The following is a 20006-nucleotide window of genomic DNA, read 5'->3' as shown; positions in this document are numbered from 1 at the left end:
AGCTGATAAGAAATTTTGGCGGACCTTTTTCCTCTGAAACTGGAAACCCCGAGAGCGCCGCGGCGATTCCTGGGCTGGGCTTGGTTGGGCCACGTACTTCCGGGCCTTCCGACCCAACTATATCCTCACGAAGAACTTGTCTCGCGCGCCCTGCACGTGCTTCTCCTCTACAGCTCTCGACTGAAGAAGAGAGGATAAGGAGGTCGGGCTGTCATCGCCCAGCGCGAGAGGGAAACCAAACCCAAATCAATCAAACCGCGCCCGAAAAGCACAAGCCGCAGCAGCAATGGCGGGCCTCGCCGCCCTCTTTGCCTCCCCCGCTCTCCCCTTCCCCTCCACCTCCTCCTCTTCGCCGTCATGCTCCTGCCGCTTCCGCCCCGCCGTCGCCTGCGCCCCGCGGCACCAGCCCGCGCCCCGCCGCGTCACGCGCCGCTACGACGAGGTGCGCTTGCTTTGCTCGTTCCTGCGTTCGTTCGTTCGTTCGTCCGCCGCGTGTGTGTTTCCCGAGATACCGGTCGAGGAATGGTGGCGCTGAGTTTTTGTTGGGGGTTTTCCGCAGCTGGAGGGGGCGTCGAAGAAGCGGCGGGGCGTCATCGGCGGCGGCGGAGGGGGCTCGCTGGCGTCGTCCACGCGCAAGGAGAAGGGGCTCTCCGTTGATTTCAAGGAGTCGCAGGTACGATACGCAATGGAATTCCATGCCTGCAGTAGTGGGAATTGTGCTTTAGATGCTAAGAGTTCGGAGTAGAATGTGCATTCCAATTCACTGGGAGGAGGTTATTTAATTGGGTTTGAAAGCTTGTATCGAAGTGTTTGCTGCCTCTGTAAGCATTGCGGTGCTTCGATTGGATGGGTGCCTTGGACTGCAATTTGGTGCCCTCCATTGTTGTACGCAAGACAATGTTAATCGCCTCGTTCTCCATTTTGGATAGATATTAATTATGCCATGCTTTAATCTAGAATATCTCATTTACCCTTTCAAGCTTCGGCGTCTGTGAGATCCTCAATTTGTGTTAGTGTTCCATCCTCTATTTTCTGTGCACATATTAGCTGTGAAGACCCTTTGCACCACTATTTCACATATCCACTGCAAACTACTCCCTCCGTTCCAAAATGCAGGGCGTTTAACTTTTGTTGGCTAAGTTTGACCAAGCTTATAAAAAAATTTATCAACATATACAGTGTCAAACTAAGACACTATGGAAATATATTTCACAATGGATCTAATGATCTTCATTTCGCATCGTAGATTTTTATATTTGGCATCACTAAATTTCCATGGTTTTCCTGCTAACTATGTTGTTGTGCTAGGTTGCTGATTTTGAGGACCTTGAAGAAGACAAATTCTTTAATGCTGTTGTTAAGGTGAGTCTCGAGAATATATTTCATGGCTGTTGACAATGCTTGTTCTTGTTACTGTATGCCTGTACCTTATTTCAGTTAGTCCATAGTTTAGTGAGAGACCTTAATTACGTGCTAGATACTGCTTCTATTATTACAAATGTACTTTGGCATAGTATGTTTATCAAGCATAGTGCTCTAACCTGCTCAAAGTTAGAGATATTCTTATCTTGATTTTACTTATGTCCTACTGATGTGGTTTTTTATAATTGGTCATGTCTGGTGCGTTTAACTAGCTGCTCTCTTGTTAGGTCTACTGTACTCATATTAGACCTGATTATGGGCTTCCTTGGCAAAAGCAGAGGCAAAATTCGAGCACTGGGAGGCAAGTATTGATCTAATACTTATTTTGATTGAAATTCTTATTCGACTTGTTTCTTTACCTTGCTAATATGCAGTACTGCCTTCTGTCATCCCATGTGTTTTATGTGCTGGTGGGGAAGGGCATGGTCTTAAGCATTTTGATTAATTATGCTAGTGATTTATTATATATGGGAGTTGTAGTGTACCCTTTTCGCAAACTGATTGGGAAACTTCATGTTTAAACAAGTAAATTGTAAACATATGTCATGGTTGTTTCATTCTGAAATGCTTTGTACTTGTTGAAGTCATGGACAAGCAAGCCTCACTTTTATACCTTAACCTTTATCTGCGTATTTTGAATGCAGTCACTCATTACAATATAATAGGAGTGTGATCCAGCATGTCTTCAATTTATAACCTCTGCTTACCTTACTAAACATTACTTTTGCAGCGCTTTTATGATCGGTGATGGTAAGCTGTTGACAAATGCTCATTGTGTTGAACATGACACCCAGGTGCTTACTTAATTTGTTATACCTATGAATTTCAGTTTTTTATTTTATAGTGGAGTCTTGGGTCCTCATATTTAGACATACCTCCTTTTAAATCGTTTCCTAATATTCTTCTTAGGTCAATCCAATATTTTACTCATTTTAGTTTGCATGGCTTATTAACTTGTAAGTTGTCCTGAAACAAATCTAGGACATGTTTGGTTCATAACTAGCTTTACCGCAACTAACTTTAGGTGGATTATGGTTGGCACAAAAAAGTGTGTTGGACAAAGTGGCCACCACAAGTGTGGCAACATTTAACAAGAAAATGACCCTATGACATTGACATCTGGACCATATGGCTAAGGATGTGTGGGAATGAACCAAACACATGCCTAATATGTTGTGGCATCACTAAGGTTAGGCAGGCTGCAGGCATGGCAACCTTAGGCTATTAACCAAACACTCCCTAGAAATTCTTGTATTCTTATTTAGCTAGGAGTACTATCCACATGATCACACCATAGCATGGGATGTAAACAGAATCAAGACAATTTCAACTTCCAGGTTTTCCAATAGTGCAGAAACTCCTGCACCAACTTGGCTGAAATTTTGTTGTTCCTCTGAAATTGTAAAGTTCCAACTCAACTGTTAACATATAATTTGGCTCTAATCTACTGCTTCCTCTGCAATTGTTGGGCTGGTTAATTTACGTGTTTGAATGACTGAACTGGTTAGACTAACTAAGATTTCTGCCAATATTGTTATACAATTGTTTTGACAGATAATAGTTTAGTTATGCCATTTTTCTGATATTGAAGTAACTATTCTTTTATATACAGATTAAAGTAAAGCGAAGGGGAGATGACAAAAAGTATGTCGCCAAGGTACACTTTCCCTGTATCTGTGCTGCTATCTAGAGATTTTATCCAAAACCTTTCTCGCATAATTTGCATTACCTGAACATGGAGACATGCTTAGAGTTATTATACAAGACACTCCACCAATGAGCGAACTTTTTACTCCTAAGTCCTGACATTACTGGTACAGGCTGTTGCTTACCAAACTTAGCTTGCCGACTTTGCTGACTGTCTGTCTGCATTTTCCACTATATTGGTGAGATTTGAGTCCATAGCCGGGACTTTGGATTGGTTAAAGTCTGGATTGATTGATTTTGAGGATGATTAATGTCTACCATTTTCCGATCCAAATTACTTATCGCAACTTTGTCTAGATACGCATGTATCTAGAGGCATTTCAGTGTGTAGATACATGCGTATCTAGACAAAGCTACGACAAGCAATATCTTTTTCAAGTAATATTTTTTTGGTTATTAATTACAATTTTATTGAACTTTTGCAAAATCTGATTTGGTAAAATGTCGTCTCATTAAGCGGTTTACAGGTTGTAGCTAGGGGCACAGAATGTGACCTTGCGTTGCTCTCTGTTGAGAATGAAGAGTTTTGGCGAGGAACAGAACCACTTCAACTTGGTCGTTTGCCATGCCTTCAGGTAATTATCTATGTAATGTTCTAATGTAGCATGTACTTACTGGGAGCGCGACTATACCCTGAAATGTAGCAGCTTGTGTTGTACTATTTGTAGCTACATTTGCGAGATGTTAAATGATATGCCAATTTTCCCTGTTCTTCATCTAACATTGTTCCTATGGTTTACCCCAGGATTCAGTCACTGTTGTCGGATATCCTCTTGGTGGAGACACGATATCTGTAACAAAGGGCGTTGTATCACGCATTGAGGTGCTATCTCTTGGCTCATTCAGTTTTTCCTAACAGGGAGAGAAGTGATAATGTTGCATGCATGACAATGACTGTCCCATTTCTGTATTATCAAAAAAATAGTTGTCCTATTTCTCAAATGTCAACAAATTCCTCGTATTTTTGTATTGCTATTTGCTAGATGATATTATCTTTACTTCTCACGGTGCATGTTTCTAGGATGTGGAACAAAAACTTGACTGCTTTCTGTGATCAGTTTCTGAACTTCTGAACACATTTTTTGGAATAGTGATGCATTAACTTTGCTGCTTGCTGACAGAAACTACCCTCGTCTTCTCCTAATACTCCATTAGTTAGGTGTAGAAATAGTTAGCAATAGTTTGGTATTCAAGTAATTATCACTACCAGTTACTCCCCCCATGTCAAAATATTAACCCTATAATTTTTTCAGTTTTATTTCAAAATATATGACATGCATGCAAATTTGATGATCATTTCGTTTTTCCGCCCTCATGCAAACTATTTTCCCTCTTATTCTTAATACATTAACATAACAGTTGTCATTTCTATTTCCCTCTACTATTCTATTGGTCTCATGACCTTGTTTGACCAAAATATGCCATACGGAATTCTGTGTCAACCTTTTATATGGAATTGACAGTAATGCTTTTCTAAAAGAAGGAATAATAAATTCGATATTATTTAAGAGGCATATTGGCAGCAATAAGATTTGATACATGTTCTAAGGCATTCATATTTATATCAGTTTACTTTTAGTTACATAGTTAAACTTACACTATCTTACCTTTGGAATAGCCCAGGTCACACCATATGCACATGGAACATCAGATCTTCTTGGCGTTCAAATTGATGCAGCAATAAACGCTGGTTTGCTTTCACCTTTAACTTGTGATTTCTTTTAGGCAGAACTTTCGTTGCCATTCTTTTTAAATATAATTGAAGAGGATATTTAGAGCATTGCTATGTCATTGCTTCTGCCTTACCTTAATTTTTATATGGCATCTACCTTACTGTAATTGCAATTTATACTTGACAAATGGTAAGATGAGTTTTATTTTGCTTGCATTCGTGCAGGAAACAGTGGTGGACCAGCTTTTAATGAGCAAGGGGAATGCATTGGGGTGGCATTTCAGGTACTTTTACTGGTTGTTAGGTAGCTGATGTGTGCATATAGCTGGTGTGCATAATACTGTGTTAGAAACAATCAGGTTTGAACAAAATACCAATTCAAACTAGTAAAACAGACTTTTTGGCATTTAGAAGAAAATCTCAGAGTTTTATGGTTCAGCTATATCAACTCAGATCTGATTTTACTTGTCATGGATTAGAATCACATCCATTTCACGTTTCATAAGCCACAAGGCCAATAGCTATTTTGTTTTTCCATTCAAATAAAAAATAATCTTTCCTCAGGTACTTGTCATGGATTAGAATCACATCCAATGTTTCATAAGCCATAAGGCCCATAGCTACTTTGTTTTTCCATTCAAGTAAAAGATATTTCCTCAGGCTTTTTATCAACAAACATGAAAGATTCCCTCAAAGCCCTGTTAGTGCGTAATTTTGATGCAACATCAAATGCTTAAGTTAGATGACAAGGATAATGGTCAAATACGGTGGTATTACTGTACTCACCCAAATACATACCTTGCACTTAATTAGCACTCCTTTGCCAATGTAGTGGCTTTCCGAAATCACTTACATAACAAATAGAAATCTCTATTTTAGAAACAAAACAGGAAATTCAAAATTGCTAAGGATTTCATACCAGAGCAATGGCATTTTGGTTCGTACTATACAATATATTCTCTCCGTTCCATAATTCTTGTAGAAATATTACATGTATGTAGACGCTTTTTAGGAATAGATACATCCATTATTGCGCAAATTTGAGACAAGAATTATGGAACGGAGGGAGTATATACATATGTACTATGGTAGAAAACTAGAAAAGCTTGAGTAAGAACCTGAGCTTGGGCATATATATCAGAGAATATTATCTCATTGTATTTCCTATTGGGTACAAAAAACGGAAGCGGGGTTCAAGTCCTTTTGTCTGTTGGCCATGCCTAAGTAAAATACGAGAGGGGTAATATTTATCTTCTGGTCTTTCTATTCCCTTTTTCATACTGTGTTTTGTTTAGGTATTCAGGTCAGATGAAGCTGAAAATATTGGATACGTTATTCCAACTACAGTTGTATCCCATTTCCTGAATGACTATCGGAAAAATGGAAAATACACAGGTAAAGTATACCCCTCTTCAGAAACAGAAAACACACTAAACTATGCCATAGGTACTTGATTATATATTGACTTATAACTAGTTGTTCATTTGCTTGCAAAAAATACTTTGTGTGGCCAGCCAACCAAGTAATTATCCTATCTTCGCTGCGTAGAGTTAGAAATAGTAATTTTTGCTCAACCCTTTTTGACCTGTCAAATGATTTATAAGCATTTCCTAACTGTGTGTATATCTTCCGGTCAAAAAAACTGTTTGTATATCAAGTACTCCCTCCGTCCCATATTAAGTGACTTTCTATTACATGTATCTAGACGCTTTTTAGGCATAGATACATCCATATTTGTGCAAATTTGAGTCACTTAATATGGGACGGAGGGAGTATGCATTAGTTAGTGCCACTGTATTATGAGCTACTGGTTTTCTGATGTGAGATTGCTGCAGTCTGTTGAAGTTGCTGTCCTCAATGTTTAACTGTTTCCAAACATTATGTAGGATTTCCTTGCCTAGGTGTGCTACTCCAGAAACTGGAAAACCCAGCACTGCGTGAAAGCTTGAAGGTACCTTCGAGTGAGGTATGCTATCTATATAATTGGTAGCAGCACTTTGCATCTTACCTACTGTGTAAATGCACATGTGCATTTGTATTTGCAGCAACAAGATAATGACTTAAAAAGAATGGCTGATCATGGTTTTAAATATATCACGCCATGATATATCTTGAATACCAAATGAAGTTCGAAAAGAAAAGCATGTTCAATAGATAAACTTTACTAGCATGCTGTCCTGTATTTAGAATGGTGAATGTAGATAGCTCATGGTTCCTTCAGTCTCAACCTCAGGTGACAACTGACATGTGTATAAACCAGTCCTTTTATCTCTTACACAGCATCTTCTGTGCTTCTGCCAGTTAGATTGTTTGGACCTGAGTTGGCCTAAGATACGCCTAAAATACTAATAACTTTTGAGGGACACTGAGTAGAATAATTGAGAAGAATTGTCATCTTTGGAATCATATGTTCATGTTGGCAGCATATCACTTGGTGAATAAAGTTGATGCTTCCTTTGCCAACACTCTGTCGTGATTTTTTTTGTCATGGCAGTTAATTGCAAGGAGAGACTGGAGTCTTAATAAAATAATTTGCTGATAGGGGAGGAACCCCACGGTATTTTTGGATAGAAGGAGGTGAGAGAGCTAGGTACTGGTTCCATGGAAATAACCAGAGTGGTTCAATCTGAGTCCACGGAATCAAACGATCTCTGATGGAAAGTCACTTCTCGACTCTTAAGTCCTCGAGATTCGAGTCTTAAAATTAGTTACTAAATGGTTTGCACAAAGTAGATAGTGAGTTCTGTATGTTTCTTTCTTTCTGGTTTGGGTAGAGATCACCTCGCAATCGCCATATTTTCCCTAAGGCCCTGCTTAATGTTGTATTTGTTTGTGGGAGGGACTGGTATTTAGTTCAACTTCCCCCAAACTTGAAGTAAATACCAGGCCTTCCACAAAAATACAACATTCCAAGGGCCTACATATTAAAATGGGACAGTTGAATAGGAGTATTGACTTTTACCTAGCAAACAAAAGAATCCCTTCTTAAAATTGCTCTCATTTCTGTCCTTTGCATCGGATACTGCTCCAACTCCAAGGTTTCTCTTTGTTTTCCTATAACATGCCATTATACTTGGTTGAAGGGTATTCTTGTCCGCCGGGTTGAGCCTACTGCTCCAGCAAGCTGTGTTCTGCGAAAGGTAAAATTGCAACTCAGTTCACCGATTGTGTGGTACCTTTTGGTTTTCATCCTGGAATGAATCTTTCTGAATTAATGATTCTGAAAAAAGTTGCTACATTTGTTTCACTTGTTTAAGATGATCATATGTTTGTTTCTGCAGGGAGACGTAATAGCAAGTTTCGACGGTGTCCCTGTAGGATGTGAAGGAACAGTACCTTTTCGCTCCACAGAGCGGATTGCTTTCCGCTACCTCACAAGTCAAAAGTAAGTGTGTTGTCTTATTCCCAGGAAATTTTATCCTTAACCTCATCCTTTTGAAGTGCATTTTCCTAACCTTGTTATTTTGTTTATGTTATCTTCTATAGCAGAACATTATTTGTGTTTATAATCTATAAAGTATAGACCTGTGCATCCAATAATTCAATATTTCAACAACCAACTTTGTGTCAAAATGTGTGTAAATTTATATACATGTCACATTCTCTATCATTTGGTGATTCAGTAGTACAGAATCACAGAGCACTAAGCAGTGTTTGATTTTACACAAGCTGGTCTTTATTTGCCTAATCCCCTAACATGTGATGCCTTTTCTAAGAAAGGTCCCTCTTGATTTGTATACTGAAGTTACAAACTTGTTGCATCTGAGGCATCGCATTTTTCATCCATTGATCTTTATCTGGATCTTATAATTTTGATACTAGTGGCATCCTTAACAGCCCGTTTGGTAACCATCCTTTCATTTCATTTGGTAGAAATGAAATGAAATCCAATTTTTGATAGGATTTCATTTGGTTGAATTTGAATTCATTGTTCAAAGATCATGTTTGTCTACCACATGGATTTGTAGAGTGAGAGACAATTCCAGAGAAATGATGGCTTTTGGAGAGGAATTGGGATTAGTTATAGTACAATTCCATGAAATTTGAGATTAAATTCCTGTGGCCAATTCCGTGCCAACCAAACAAGTTCGTTTCTGGAATTTGAAATGAATTCCTGAATTCTAAGCTCAAATGATGGGTACCAAACGAGCTGTAACATCTAATGAAAATACAGGGTTCCAACATTAAAGCATGAGATGCACTAAACAATTGATGTTTTTTTTTTCTGCGGGTAACAATTGATGTCTTATTAATCAGGTATGCAGGTGATGTTGCCGAACTAGGTATCATTCGGGAAGGCAACTTCATGAAAGTCCAGACTACTTTGCATCCAAGAAAACATTTAGTATGATATTACCCCTCATCTTTTCATGACGAAAACTTGAAATGTGAATTTCACTGATTTCACAGTTGTAAGAATCTTCATCTTTCTGAAATAAGGTCCCGTTCCATGTTGAAGGGGGCCAGCCTTCTTATCTGATAGTTGCCGGTCTTGTCTTCACACCTTTAACAGAACCATTTATAGAGTAAGTAACCAATGATTTCCTCTTTCAAGCACTGCTTGCTATGGGAAAATTTGTAGTTACTAATTCATAAATATCTGTTCATTTGCAGGGAAGAGTGCGAAGATACTCTAGGGGTAAGATCATGATTCCACGTGACATTCTGCTTGCAGCTCACTCTTTTCACAAGATATGCAATCTCTTACTGTTATTGATATCTCACCTTCATCTACAGTTAAAGTTGTTGGCAAAGGCACGATACTCTCTGTCGACTTTCGAAGGCGAGCAAATTGTAATTGTGTCGCAGGTTTGTTGTATTTCGTTACATGCTTAGATCAAATTGATTAGTTCACGTGCTGCATATTGCTGCATAGTGTTATTACGTTCTTAATTCATCACTGCTGTCTAGGTACTGGCAAATGATGTCAACATTGGGTATGAGCACATGGGCAATCAACAAGTAAACCTCTCGTCTCTTCTACTTTTAGCCATCTTCTGATGCTTTTGAATTCAGCTAATGTGTTGCAGTAACCAATAATTTTGTCAGGTCATTAAATTAAATGGAACTATGGTAAAGAACATCCACCATCTTGCTCATCTTGTGGACAGTAAGTACCGGCTGCCTCCCATTGGATAACATTATGAAGCCCTTTATTCATGTTTATCTTATCATGGTTCAATATAAATGTGTAGCCTGCCAAGACAAGTTCTTAACATTTGAATTCGAAGATGACTTCCTCGTTGTCTTGGATCGGGAAGAAGCAATGGCTGCATCGTCAGATATTCAAAAGGAACATGCCATCCCCTCGGTAAGGTCTTCGGATTTATCAGAGCCCTATGTCGACACAAACCATGAGGTCCAAAAAACAAGCGAGGATTTCGGTGACAGTCCTGTCACGAACTTTGAAATGGGAGTTGATTGTCTACTGTGGGCATGAGAAATTGTCAGTGCTCCAGCTTAGAAACAAAAGAACACCGCAACAAAACAGAGAATGGGGATTTTCAGTAGTAACTAATGATAATAAAGCTCGTGGGTTTTTTCATCTGCCCGATGGCAAATAGGAGCAGCACTACGTTCATTGGACATACCACTTCATAGCGGCTTAAGCCGAGCCATGTTGTACTTGTATCTCGATGATGGAAGGTTAGCTTAGGCAGAGTATGTTGTATTTTAAAATCACAGAATGTTTCATTCATCAACATTTATGGTGGGATTGTGGACAAGCGTTGCGGCGGACCCATTGGTCCTCCTTTGTACAACTAGACGGCAACCAATTCTTTAAATTTTGGAAGTGCAATAAATTGTAAGAAATTTTGTTGCATTATTTTCTGAAGTAGATTGAAGTATAACAAAACTTTTGATGTAAAAATACATATTTTCTTTGTTTTTACGGAACACATTTTTTCTTTGTTGTTACAGTACAATATGTGCCAACCTATTGAAATCAACCCCAATATCTGGAAGTCTTGGTTCCTGAAGTGTCAAAACTGTATATATTTCTCATTTTCCGAAGGACCAAAACTCGATGTTAAAACTGAATGACCAGCAAATTTGTATATTGAAGTTGGGGGACTAAAGATACATAACCTCTGGCTTTGAAGCCATAACCAAATTTGAGTAAAGATTTATATAATCAGCTAGATTTTGCAATATCTCTCTCCAAAAAAAAAGCTAGATTTTGCAATATACAAATTCACGTCACTTATTTCAGAAAGGAGAGATTATAACTCTTAACTTTACATACTTCTATTAACGTTGTGCCATATTGCCAAAATAAAATATTAATCCTTTTCTTTTGAAGCTAAAAAAGAAAGATTCATTTTAACATACACATGACCACTAATCCACTATGCACCTGGAGAAGGAATTTATTTTCCGCCAGAACAGGACATGAGAAAATGGCTGTCCCCGCGCTCCTCGACTACGCCTACCTCAGCGGCTTGCTCTCCCGCTGCGGCCGCGCCGCCGACCACCGCCTCGGCGCCGCCCTCCACGTCACCATCGTCAAAAACCCCTCCCACTTCCTCCTATGCCCGCTCCGCCCCTCCCTCCGCCACGTCCTCGTCGCCTGGAACGCCCTCGTCTCCATGTACGCAAGGTGCGGCCGCCACGCCGAAGCCGCCAGGGTGTTCGACGAAATGCGCATCCGTGACTCCGTCTCCTGGAATTCGCTCATCGGCTCCTCCGGCGCCGAGGACGCGCTCTCCCAGTTCAGGCGGATGCTGCGCTCGTCCTCCTCCCCGGGCGGTGGCGTCTCGTGCGACCACGCCACGTTCACCACCGTCCTGTCCGCGTGCGCGCGCGAGGCGTCGCTCCCCACGTGCGCCATGGTGCACGGGCTGGTGGTCTCGCGCGGGTTCGAGGCGGAGGTGTCCGTCGGGAACGCGCTGGTGACCGCCTACTTCGAGTGCGAGTCTCCGGGCTCGGCCGAGAGGGCGTTCCATGGGATGGCAGAGAGGAACGTCATTACGTGGACAGCGATGATATCTGGGATGGCTCGAGAAGAGCTCTACAAGGATAGCATTGTGTTGTTTCAGCAGATGAGGCGCACCGTGGATGCCAATAGCGCGACGTACTCAAGCTCCCTGTTAGCTTGCGCTGGATCTCTGGCACTCAAGGAAGGTCAGCAGATTCATGGCCTTGTTGTGAAGGCTGGACTTGAGACCGACCTTCATGTCGAGAGTGGGCTGATGGATTTGTACTCTAAATGTGGCTTAATGGAGGATACGCTGAGTGTGTTTCGCTTATGTCGTCAGCCTGATGAAATCTCCTTGACAGTGATTTTGGTTGGGTTTGCTCAGAATGGACTGGAGGAGAAGGCGTTTGAATTGTTTGCTGAGATGGCAGGCGAAGGAATTTTGATTGATACTAACATGGTTTCTGCAGTTCTGGGGGCATTCGGTGCTTCTGCGCCATTTGCTCTTGGGAAGCAAATCCATGCACTGGTCATCAAGAAGTGCTTCGGAAGGAACATCTATGTCTGCAATGGTCTGATCAATATGTATTCTAAGTGCGGTGAATTGGAAGAATCTATCCAAGTGTTCAATGAAACACCCAGTAAGAACTCGATTTCATGGAACTCCATCATTGCAGCTTTCGCGCGACACGGTCAAGGTTCTGAAGTCTTTAAGCTGTTTGAATCCATGAAAGCTGACGGTGCCAATCCCACGGATGTGACATTCTTATCCCTGCTCCATGGTTGTAGCCATGTCGGATCAGCAAAGAAGGGACTGGAAATCTTGAATTCTATGTCGTCAGAGTACGGAATCCTCCCAAGGGTGGAACATTATGCATGTGTGGTTGACATGCTTGGCCGAGCCGGTCTGTTAGAAGATGCCAGGTCATTCATTGAAGATGGACCTTTCAAGGACAGTGCTCTTCTTTGGCAGGCCTTAATGGGAGCTTGCAGCTTCCGTGGGAACTCGGAGATCGGGAAATATGCCGCAGAGAAGTTGCTCCATTTGGACCCTGATTCCCCTGCTGCTTATGTATTGTTATCAAACATATACTCATCCGAGGGCCGATGGGACGATCGAGCCAGGGTCATGAAGAGCATGAGGGAGATGGGTTTGAGGAAGGATACCGGCAAGAGCTGGATTGAGCTTGAGAAGGAGGTTCATTCTTTCGTCGTTGGGTCACCAGCATCTCGTCCTGATTCTGCTACTATGGACGATATGATGTTACAGCTGTCTGCCGTTGTTGGTGATCATCAGGATGATCTGATGGAAGGCAATGCTTTGTGAGTGAGAGGCAAGATGTGTATACATGATTCTAATACAGAGAAGGCGATTTCATGATCATGGCCTTCACGGTGAATGGAGCCCCCTGCAGGATCGTGGCTGGTGTTCAGCCAGCGACACTGCTATGATGACACATGGGCATGGGCTTAGTCGCTTAGATGCCGCCTGGCTTGTGGTGCACCAAGTGGTTCGAGGGGGAGGCTATGTTCTGGATGAACCATGTGGTTCAGCTGGTGTAATCTTGGTGATCACGGTGATGAGGGTGGTAGACTGGTGACACCTCGAAGAGAACGGGAGCAGAGGCTGTTCTGGGGTTGGCTTTCCTTATGGAACACTGCTCCGGGGTGTGATTAGAAAGATCCCTACCGAGGGCATTGACATTTGACAATGATCAAGGAAAACTTTTGGTCCCAGTCTGTACTCAACTACTCATGAGCGCTTTGTCAAGCTTCTCGAAGGTCGGTTTTCTAAGGTATTATCCTAAGTACATTTTCGGACGGATAATTCAGTCTCTTAAATCTAAACCAATTTCATAAAGTATCTCTCGGCAGAACTGATATCAAGACTGCTAAATCTATCTTCATGGGGATATCCACAGATTGTCTTGCAATACCAAAAAGAGAAGAACCAGATAGGTGTATTCTTACCTACCTGATTTGTATAGGAATTCAAATATTGAAGGAAGATAGTGATACAAATTTGAATAGTTGGGAATGTTCAGATGGAAACAAATAATACACATACTTTGAATTCAAATACCAACAGTTTGGATAATCCATATCCATTTCTTATTTCTGCCTTCCTACAAATTTCCACTAAATCTACTTGTGCGCCACACAATATTGCGCCAAATATTATGTTGCATATTATCAGTCATAACAATAGTATAAGCTACTCCCTGCAATCCATTGTACTAAATCTGAGACACTTACTATGGATCGGAGGGAGTAACATTTCTGGCAGCAATGTGTAGTCACATATGGCTTATCCTCACAGCCACTACACAGAGAAACCAGGTACATCAAGCTGATCTCTGAAAAGATAGTAAAGTAACGCTAGTAGCAAAACTGATTCAGCAACTGATTCAAGGCTCATCATGGCTCGAGCATTGTGATGGTCATTTCATTTGAAGACACCATTTTTTAATTATCACAGTATCCATTCAATCCATCATAGAAGGCTGGCATGGAAAGAGAAGGGAGACGAATACTGGCTGCTAAACATGACATTTACCGATGACATTGTCGACCTATCTTCAGGTCTGCTCTGCTCACATAGTAACCCAATTTGGATGCATTTCAGCTCCTGATCAATGGGAGGAGGATGGTTGCCATGGGATGGATCGATCAAGTCGATGACATTCCCCCTAGTTCAGTGCTCCCATACCTGCACCAAATTAATAATTGTTTGGCTATTATGATGGAGATTCAGCTTCTCATAGCCTCACACATAGAACATTGGTTCTTAAGTTCTTACAAGATTTAAGTGATAAATATACTGTTCCAAGTTGCAGGAGGGGATTATTTCTTCTTCCCGTGACAATCTCTAAAACCAAAACACCGACGCTGAACACATGACTTTGTTGAGTACTGACCACTATTCAGGCGACATGTATCCTCTGCAGTAAGAATATAACTTTTACTAGGTGTTCTACTATGTTCCAGCTATACGGCTAGTGACATCTTCTGATTGATCCCCTCCACATATCTTTGCTAAGCCAAAGTCAGAAACTTTAGGGTTGTAATCAAAGTCCAATAGAATGTTGCTTGCTTTCAGGTCCTGGTGAACTATTTTCAACTGAGAATCTTCATGGAGATATTGTAATCCCCTAGCAAGTACGTTGATAATCTTGAATCTCCTTCCCCAATCTAGGTCTTTGATTTTCTCAGAATCTGCCATTCACACAAGAAATATTAGCATTATGATGACAAAATTGTGGCACTTGCACAAAAGTCAGTTTTTTTTTCATTTTTGTTAAATTAATAGTGATAAAGTTGTACCAAGGAGAGTGGTATCAAGGCTTCATTGGGCATAAATTCATACACAGCTGTTTTATCTTATTCCTCCAAACAGACACCGATGAGGCCCACAAGATTCCTGTAGTCCTGTGGCAAACCTTAGCAACCTGAACTAGTTCACTTTTCAACTCCCTTTTTACCGCTATTTGCTTACCGTCAGGTAGGACTCCCTGCGCAAGCATACTCACTGACAAACATATAAAAAGTTTATAAGGTTGACAGAGTCGCATATGGCATGGTTTGTACCTTATGAACCATACCAAAACCTCTTTTACCAAGCATATTTCCTTCACCAAAGTCATTTGTTGCAACTCTTAATGTTGATAGATCGAGAAGAAGCGAAATGATGCTTGGAATCATCCAACAGATCATTAACCTGAAATCAGTCGGTGTTTTTCTTTTACCTTTTTTTTCCAACTTGGGCGACACCCATGTTCAATTGCAGGAACGGGAACACAATGTTCAGAGCATACAGAACATTTCAGCAGAGGGAAAAGGGGGAAGCAAGACCTCCACCAGCAGGAAACCCACTGGTAGCCGGCTCGTCTACTTTGCCATGGGACAAAAACTTGCTGCCACGAGTCGAAATAAAAGAAACAGAAGATCCAGCAGGAAACCAATCACGAAGGCCAAAAGTTGATGCAACAGCACTTCAAACAACCCGCAGAAAGCACAATCCCAACGCAAAACAGTGACATGTAGCAAGATCCATTTTTCTTCAGGCGCCAGTGAGCAACATCACAATCTGCTGCAGCAATCCACGGCCCCATCCTTCATCCGTTGCTGATGGGGGTCCTTCTGCAAATCTGCCAGAACTGAAGAAACGACACAGGGAAGAAATGATAGATTCAAGATTATGCAGGATCTTCTTTTCAAAACAAACCCCATTCCGGGCTTTCCATATTGCCCAGAAAATAGCCCCTAACCCTTCCACAAAGCACAAGTGAGACAAATCAAGCAGCCTCCCCAACCATATGAAGTATTGCCAAACATTTGTTGGAATCAATTCAGTACCTAGAAAATGAACCACACATCCCAAAACACGCGACAGTACAGTCAAAGAAAAAATGGTTTAAAGACTCAGGCTTATGGCAGAAAAATGCTTGGGATCCCCAGGCCAATGCCTTTTAACCAACTTATGCTTGGTCAGAACTGAATTTAAGAACAGCTGCCACACAAAAAAAATGATTTTAAGGGGAAGTTTTGATCTCCAGATAAAGGAATAATCAGGATCAATCAGTCTGCTCCTCAAGAGTTTATAAGCAGAACTAACGGTAAGACACTCTTTAGGCCCCCACTTCCACATCACAGCATCCTGCTGATTGATCAACACAATTTCACTGGTGATAAGTCTAAGATGCTCCCACCGAGTGGCTAAAAGTCCATTCAACCATCTAGAGAAAGTAATAGAGAATTCCAGTTCATTTTGACATGAGCCAATGAAACTTCTTTATTATTGCGGAACAAATGAAGTTCAGGATGGCTGTGTGCATCGATCGATGCAGATGCCAAGAGTTTGTCTTTGTTTTTGGAAAAGAATGGTTCAGGGTATGAGGAGTAGAAGGTACCATTGCCTGCCCATCTACCCTCCCAAAATATTTTTTTTTTGCCCAGAATCAACTTTGCAGCATCTGTCAGCAAAAAGGTTTTACTTGGAGGATGTCTTTCCAACAAGAAGAATCAGTTATTCTTTTACCTTTTCTGAGAGGACATTACAGGTCAATTGAAGGGCGTATTTCTTCTTTCACGGTTTATTCCTATTTGCTTGTCATTGCCTCATTGGTTTATATTTGTGAGCTTCTGCTCTGATGCTCACTATTGCTGCAAAAGCAAAAGAAAGAGACTGGTCTCAAGGAGGGCAGACAAGTGCTGTGTCGGCAACAATAGCTCCCAGGAGCCATCGGTGACTTGGAATAGTTTAACAGATGCCGGTCGCTCGCTGCAAATCTCGCAAGTAAAGACTTCTCATGCTCAGAAATATTGTAAAAGGCACAGCAAGGACTCACCTTGAGAACTGAAAACCGGAGGGAGGTTTTTTTTTTTTTTTAGGGGTAAAACCGGAGGAAGTGTATCTGCCGGGGCGGCACGTCAATCAACTGAAGACCCGAGCCCACTGGGACTTCCTCTTAAGAGGCCCAAGCCTGGTATCTGGGCTATCAGCCCACGACCAGCCCCTGAACCCATGGCTATCCCCATGTACGGCTGACTCGGGCGGAAAAATTAATCCAACCGACCGAAAAAACCCCGTCCAAGCCGACTGGCGAAACCCTAGCCTAGGCTCCTGCCTCCTTCCTCCAGTCCGGCCGATCGTCCATGGCTCCGGCCGCCGCCGCCCCCTTGACCGTCCTCGGTGACGACCTCCTGCAGGAGGTCTTCATCCGCCTCCCCGCCCCCGCCGACCTCCTCCGCGCCGCGGCCGCCTGCAAGCCCTTCCTCGGCGCCGTCCGCTGCGCCCGTTTCCTCCGCCGCTTCCGCCGCCGCCACGCCTCCACCTTCCCGCCCCTCCTCGGCTGCCTCGTCCTCAGATGCAACCGCGGCCACCTCCACCACCAGGAGCCCAACCCCGCCCGTCTCCTAACACCCTCCGCCGCCGCGCGTCGGGTCGCCGACCGCGGCGACTTCGCCCTATCCTTCCTCCCCCACCGCACATGCTACTGCGGCGCCATGTGGCAGGTCCTGGACTGCCGCAACAGCCGCCTTTTGTTGAGTACTTGGGTGTCGAGGCAGCTCATGGTCGCCGACCCATTGACCCGCCATTGGGTCTCACTCCCTATGCTCCCCTCCCTAAGCTTCGTAGGGTATGGCCTCGTCGCCGATCACGGGGACTCATCGGTGTTCCAAGTGGTGTGTATTTCACGAGAAGGCGCCTCCTTGCGCGTCTTTCTCCTATCCTCCGGTGAGCACCGTTGGGACGAAGTCGCTCGCTTTGCAAACCAATCCAACTTTGCCTGTACTCGTGCAATGCAAGCGAACAAATCGTTGTACTGGAAGCTTGAGGGAGGAGAGCGGATGGTCGCGTTCAACACATTGGGGATGGAATTCTTTGTCATAGACCTCCCGCCTGTCTTACGGTAGCGCAGCTTCGACATCATTGAGAAGGGAGAGGAGGATGACGGTGGAATCTATATACTCACAATGCGTGATTTCTACATTGAGACTTGGGTGGGTGTGAAGACCAACACCGGCTCGAGAGCATGGAAGCTGTTGGAGAAGTCTGTGAGGTTCCGAAGAGTTTTACATGGAGGATGGCAGGATATCATCGGGGTGGTCGCCGGTGTTCTGTTCTTGCGACATCATGCTGGCTTGGTCTCCATTGATCTTGACACTATGAGGCTTCGGAGGTTGCCTGAGAGGGAGGATGGTCCGCTGGGACAGATATATCCTTACACAATGGCATGGCCGCCTTCGTGTTTGAACCCTACTGAACAAGGTGCTTGATAAGGTGATAACCACTTCCTTCAATTGCTAATTGCCTTGTCAAAGTTTTGATCTACGATGTGTTTGTACATAAATGGGTAAAATCTCAAGGACTTCAGTTAGCAAAATTTACTCCAAAATCGTCTTAGTACACCATGTAGGACACGGTTGGCGCAGCGCCCCCCCCCCCCCCCCTCTACCTGGGGATTTGGTCCCTCTAGAGTAGTTGCGCAAGTCTCACTCTGATTGAGAGAAATTAAGCTAGCGAGGGAACACATTGATAAAAATAATGATATTGTAGACTTGAGGTGGCATGATAGATTCAATTCTTGGATCAGCATCTGGTCTCTATTGGCGATTCACTTTTCCGGTAGGCTCTTTACTTTGGATGATAACCAGGCCAATTTTGTTATGTTCAAGATCGATATGATTTTCTGCTCCACATGGATGGACCATGTTCCCTTTACCTAGTTGTAGGGTTTTACCGGACATGGAGTGATCATGTGCCACTTATCTAGAATTGTAGGCACAAGGCAACTATTCGGAAACCTTGTTTTAAATTTCAGAAATGGTGGTTATCCATGGATGAATTTCATTGTATCGTTACGAAAGCCTAGTATACTCTAGAAAGTAATGTGGTGTAATAATCTAGTAGAGATTTGGCAACATAGATCTAGGTATTTTAGGAAGTTTGCCAAACATTTGAGTTCTAATATTGAGGCTTTCATGAGAAAAGCAAAAAATGGAGATTATTGAGGAATTTGATAGGTTTGATAAGAAAGCTAAGGAGGGTCCTCTTTCTTAAGTAGAGTTGAACAAGTTGGATAAGCTCAAAAATATAAAGTTGATATGGGCTAGAGAGGAAACTAAAGCTAGAAAGGAATCTTGAGATAGGAATATTTTGGAGGAAGATAGAAATACTAGTTCTTCCTAGAGCCTGTCTATAAGACTGAAGAAATGCTAGGTGTAGCTACTGAGTTTTATAGAAAAAAATGTTTCATTTTGAGGAGAGATTTAACATGACCCTTAGAGAAGACTTATTTTCTAAAGAGGAGAAGGTAAGTGGCAAAGAAATAGTTTTCTAAGGAGATGGGGGAGAAAAGCCTCATTTGATCCCTAATCTGAGGGAGCTCTTAGTACTTATGAGATGTCTTTTCTTTTCCTACGAAAATTATGGGAGTGCTCTTAAGGGGGGGGGGGGGGTATAATTGCCATGTTTCACTGTTGGTGGAGCTAGGAGCTAGATAAGTATAGATTAAACTTTGCTATTTTACCATTAATCCCAAAAGAGAATGATGCCCGAACAATGAAGAAATTTAGACCTATAAGTCTTTTAAAATTGTATCTTTAAAGTCTCACTTTGATTATGGAATGGTTGATAGCTCACAACCAATTTGCTTTTAATAGGGGGTGGGGGAATATCCATGAGATCAGTGTGGTAGTTGCATACTGTTCATTCTTCAAAACAAAAAGGTCTGTTGTTTCAGCTAGATTATAAAAAAGCTTAGGGCATCCCCAATAATGGGT

The 20006-nt window shown here is 42.2% G+C and overlaps 2 protein-coding genes and 1 non-coding gene across 3 annotated transcripts; all 3 read left to right on the top strand.

The window, feature by feature from the left end:
- Positions 1-197: 197 nt before the first annotated feature.
- Positions 198-10628, top strand: LOC100838681 (protease Do-like 2, chloroplastic). Its single transcript, XM_014899070.2, has 21 exons — positions 198-442; positions 560-673; positions 1309-1362; positions 1650-1723; positions 2153-2216; positions 3035-3079; positions 3597-3704; positions 3875-3952; positions 4753-4819; positions 5027-5085; positions 6097-6196; positions 6688-6767; positions 7885-7941; positions 8083-8186; positions 9059-9146; positions 9242-9327; positions 9416-9440; positions 9539-9610; positions 9713-9763; positions 9851-9911; positions 9997-10628. The coding sequence occupies exons 1-21, from the start codon at positions 287-289 to the stop codon at positions 10239-10241; spliced, it is 1788 nt and encodes a 595-aa protein (XP_014754556.1). The 5' UTR covers positions 198-286; the 3' UTR covers positions 10242-10628.
- A 528-nt stretch (positions 10629-11156) lies between these two features.
- On the top strand, positions 11157-15099 carry LOC100838377 (pentatricopeptide repeat-containing protein At3g05340). Its single transcript, XM_003566518.4, has 2 exons — positions 11157-13516; positions 14821-15099. Exon 1 carries the CDS (start codon positions 11203-11205, stop codon positions 13045-13047), a length of 1845 nt encoding a protein of 614 aa, XP_003566566.3. The 5' UTR covers positions 11157-11202; the 3' UTR covers positions 13048-13516; positions 14821-15099.
- Positions 15100-17375: 2276 nt separating this feature from the next.
- Positions 17376-18500, top strand: LOC100837776. The gene has a single exon (XR_002964164.1). It is a non-coding gene; the product is annotated as an uncharacterized LOC100837776 (transcript).
- Positions 18501-20006: the final 1506 nt, after the last annotated feature.

This window comes from Brachypodium distachyon, chromosome 2, assembly GCF_000005505.3.
Source record: "Brachypodium distachyon strain Bd21 chromosome 2, Brachypodium_distachyon_v3.0, whole genome shotgun sequence".
Classification (NCBI taxonomy): domain Eukaryota; kingdom Viridiplantae; phylum Streptophyta; class Magnoliopsida; order Poales; family Poaceae; genus Brachypodium; species Brachypodium distachyon.
This window is presented reverse-complemented; position numbering and strand designations above follow the sequence as displayed.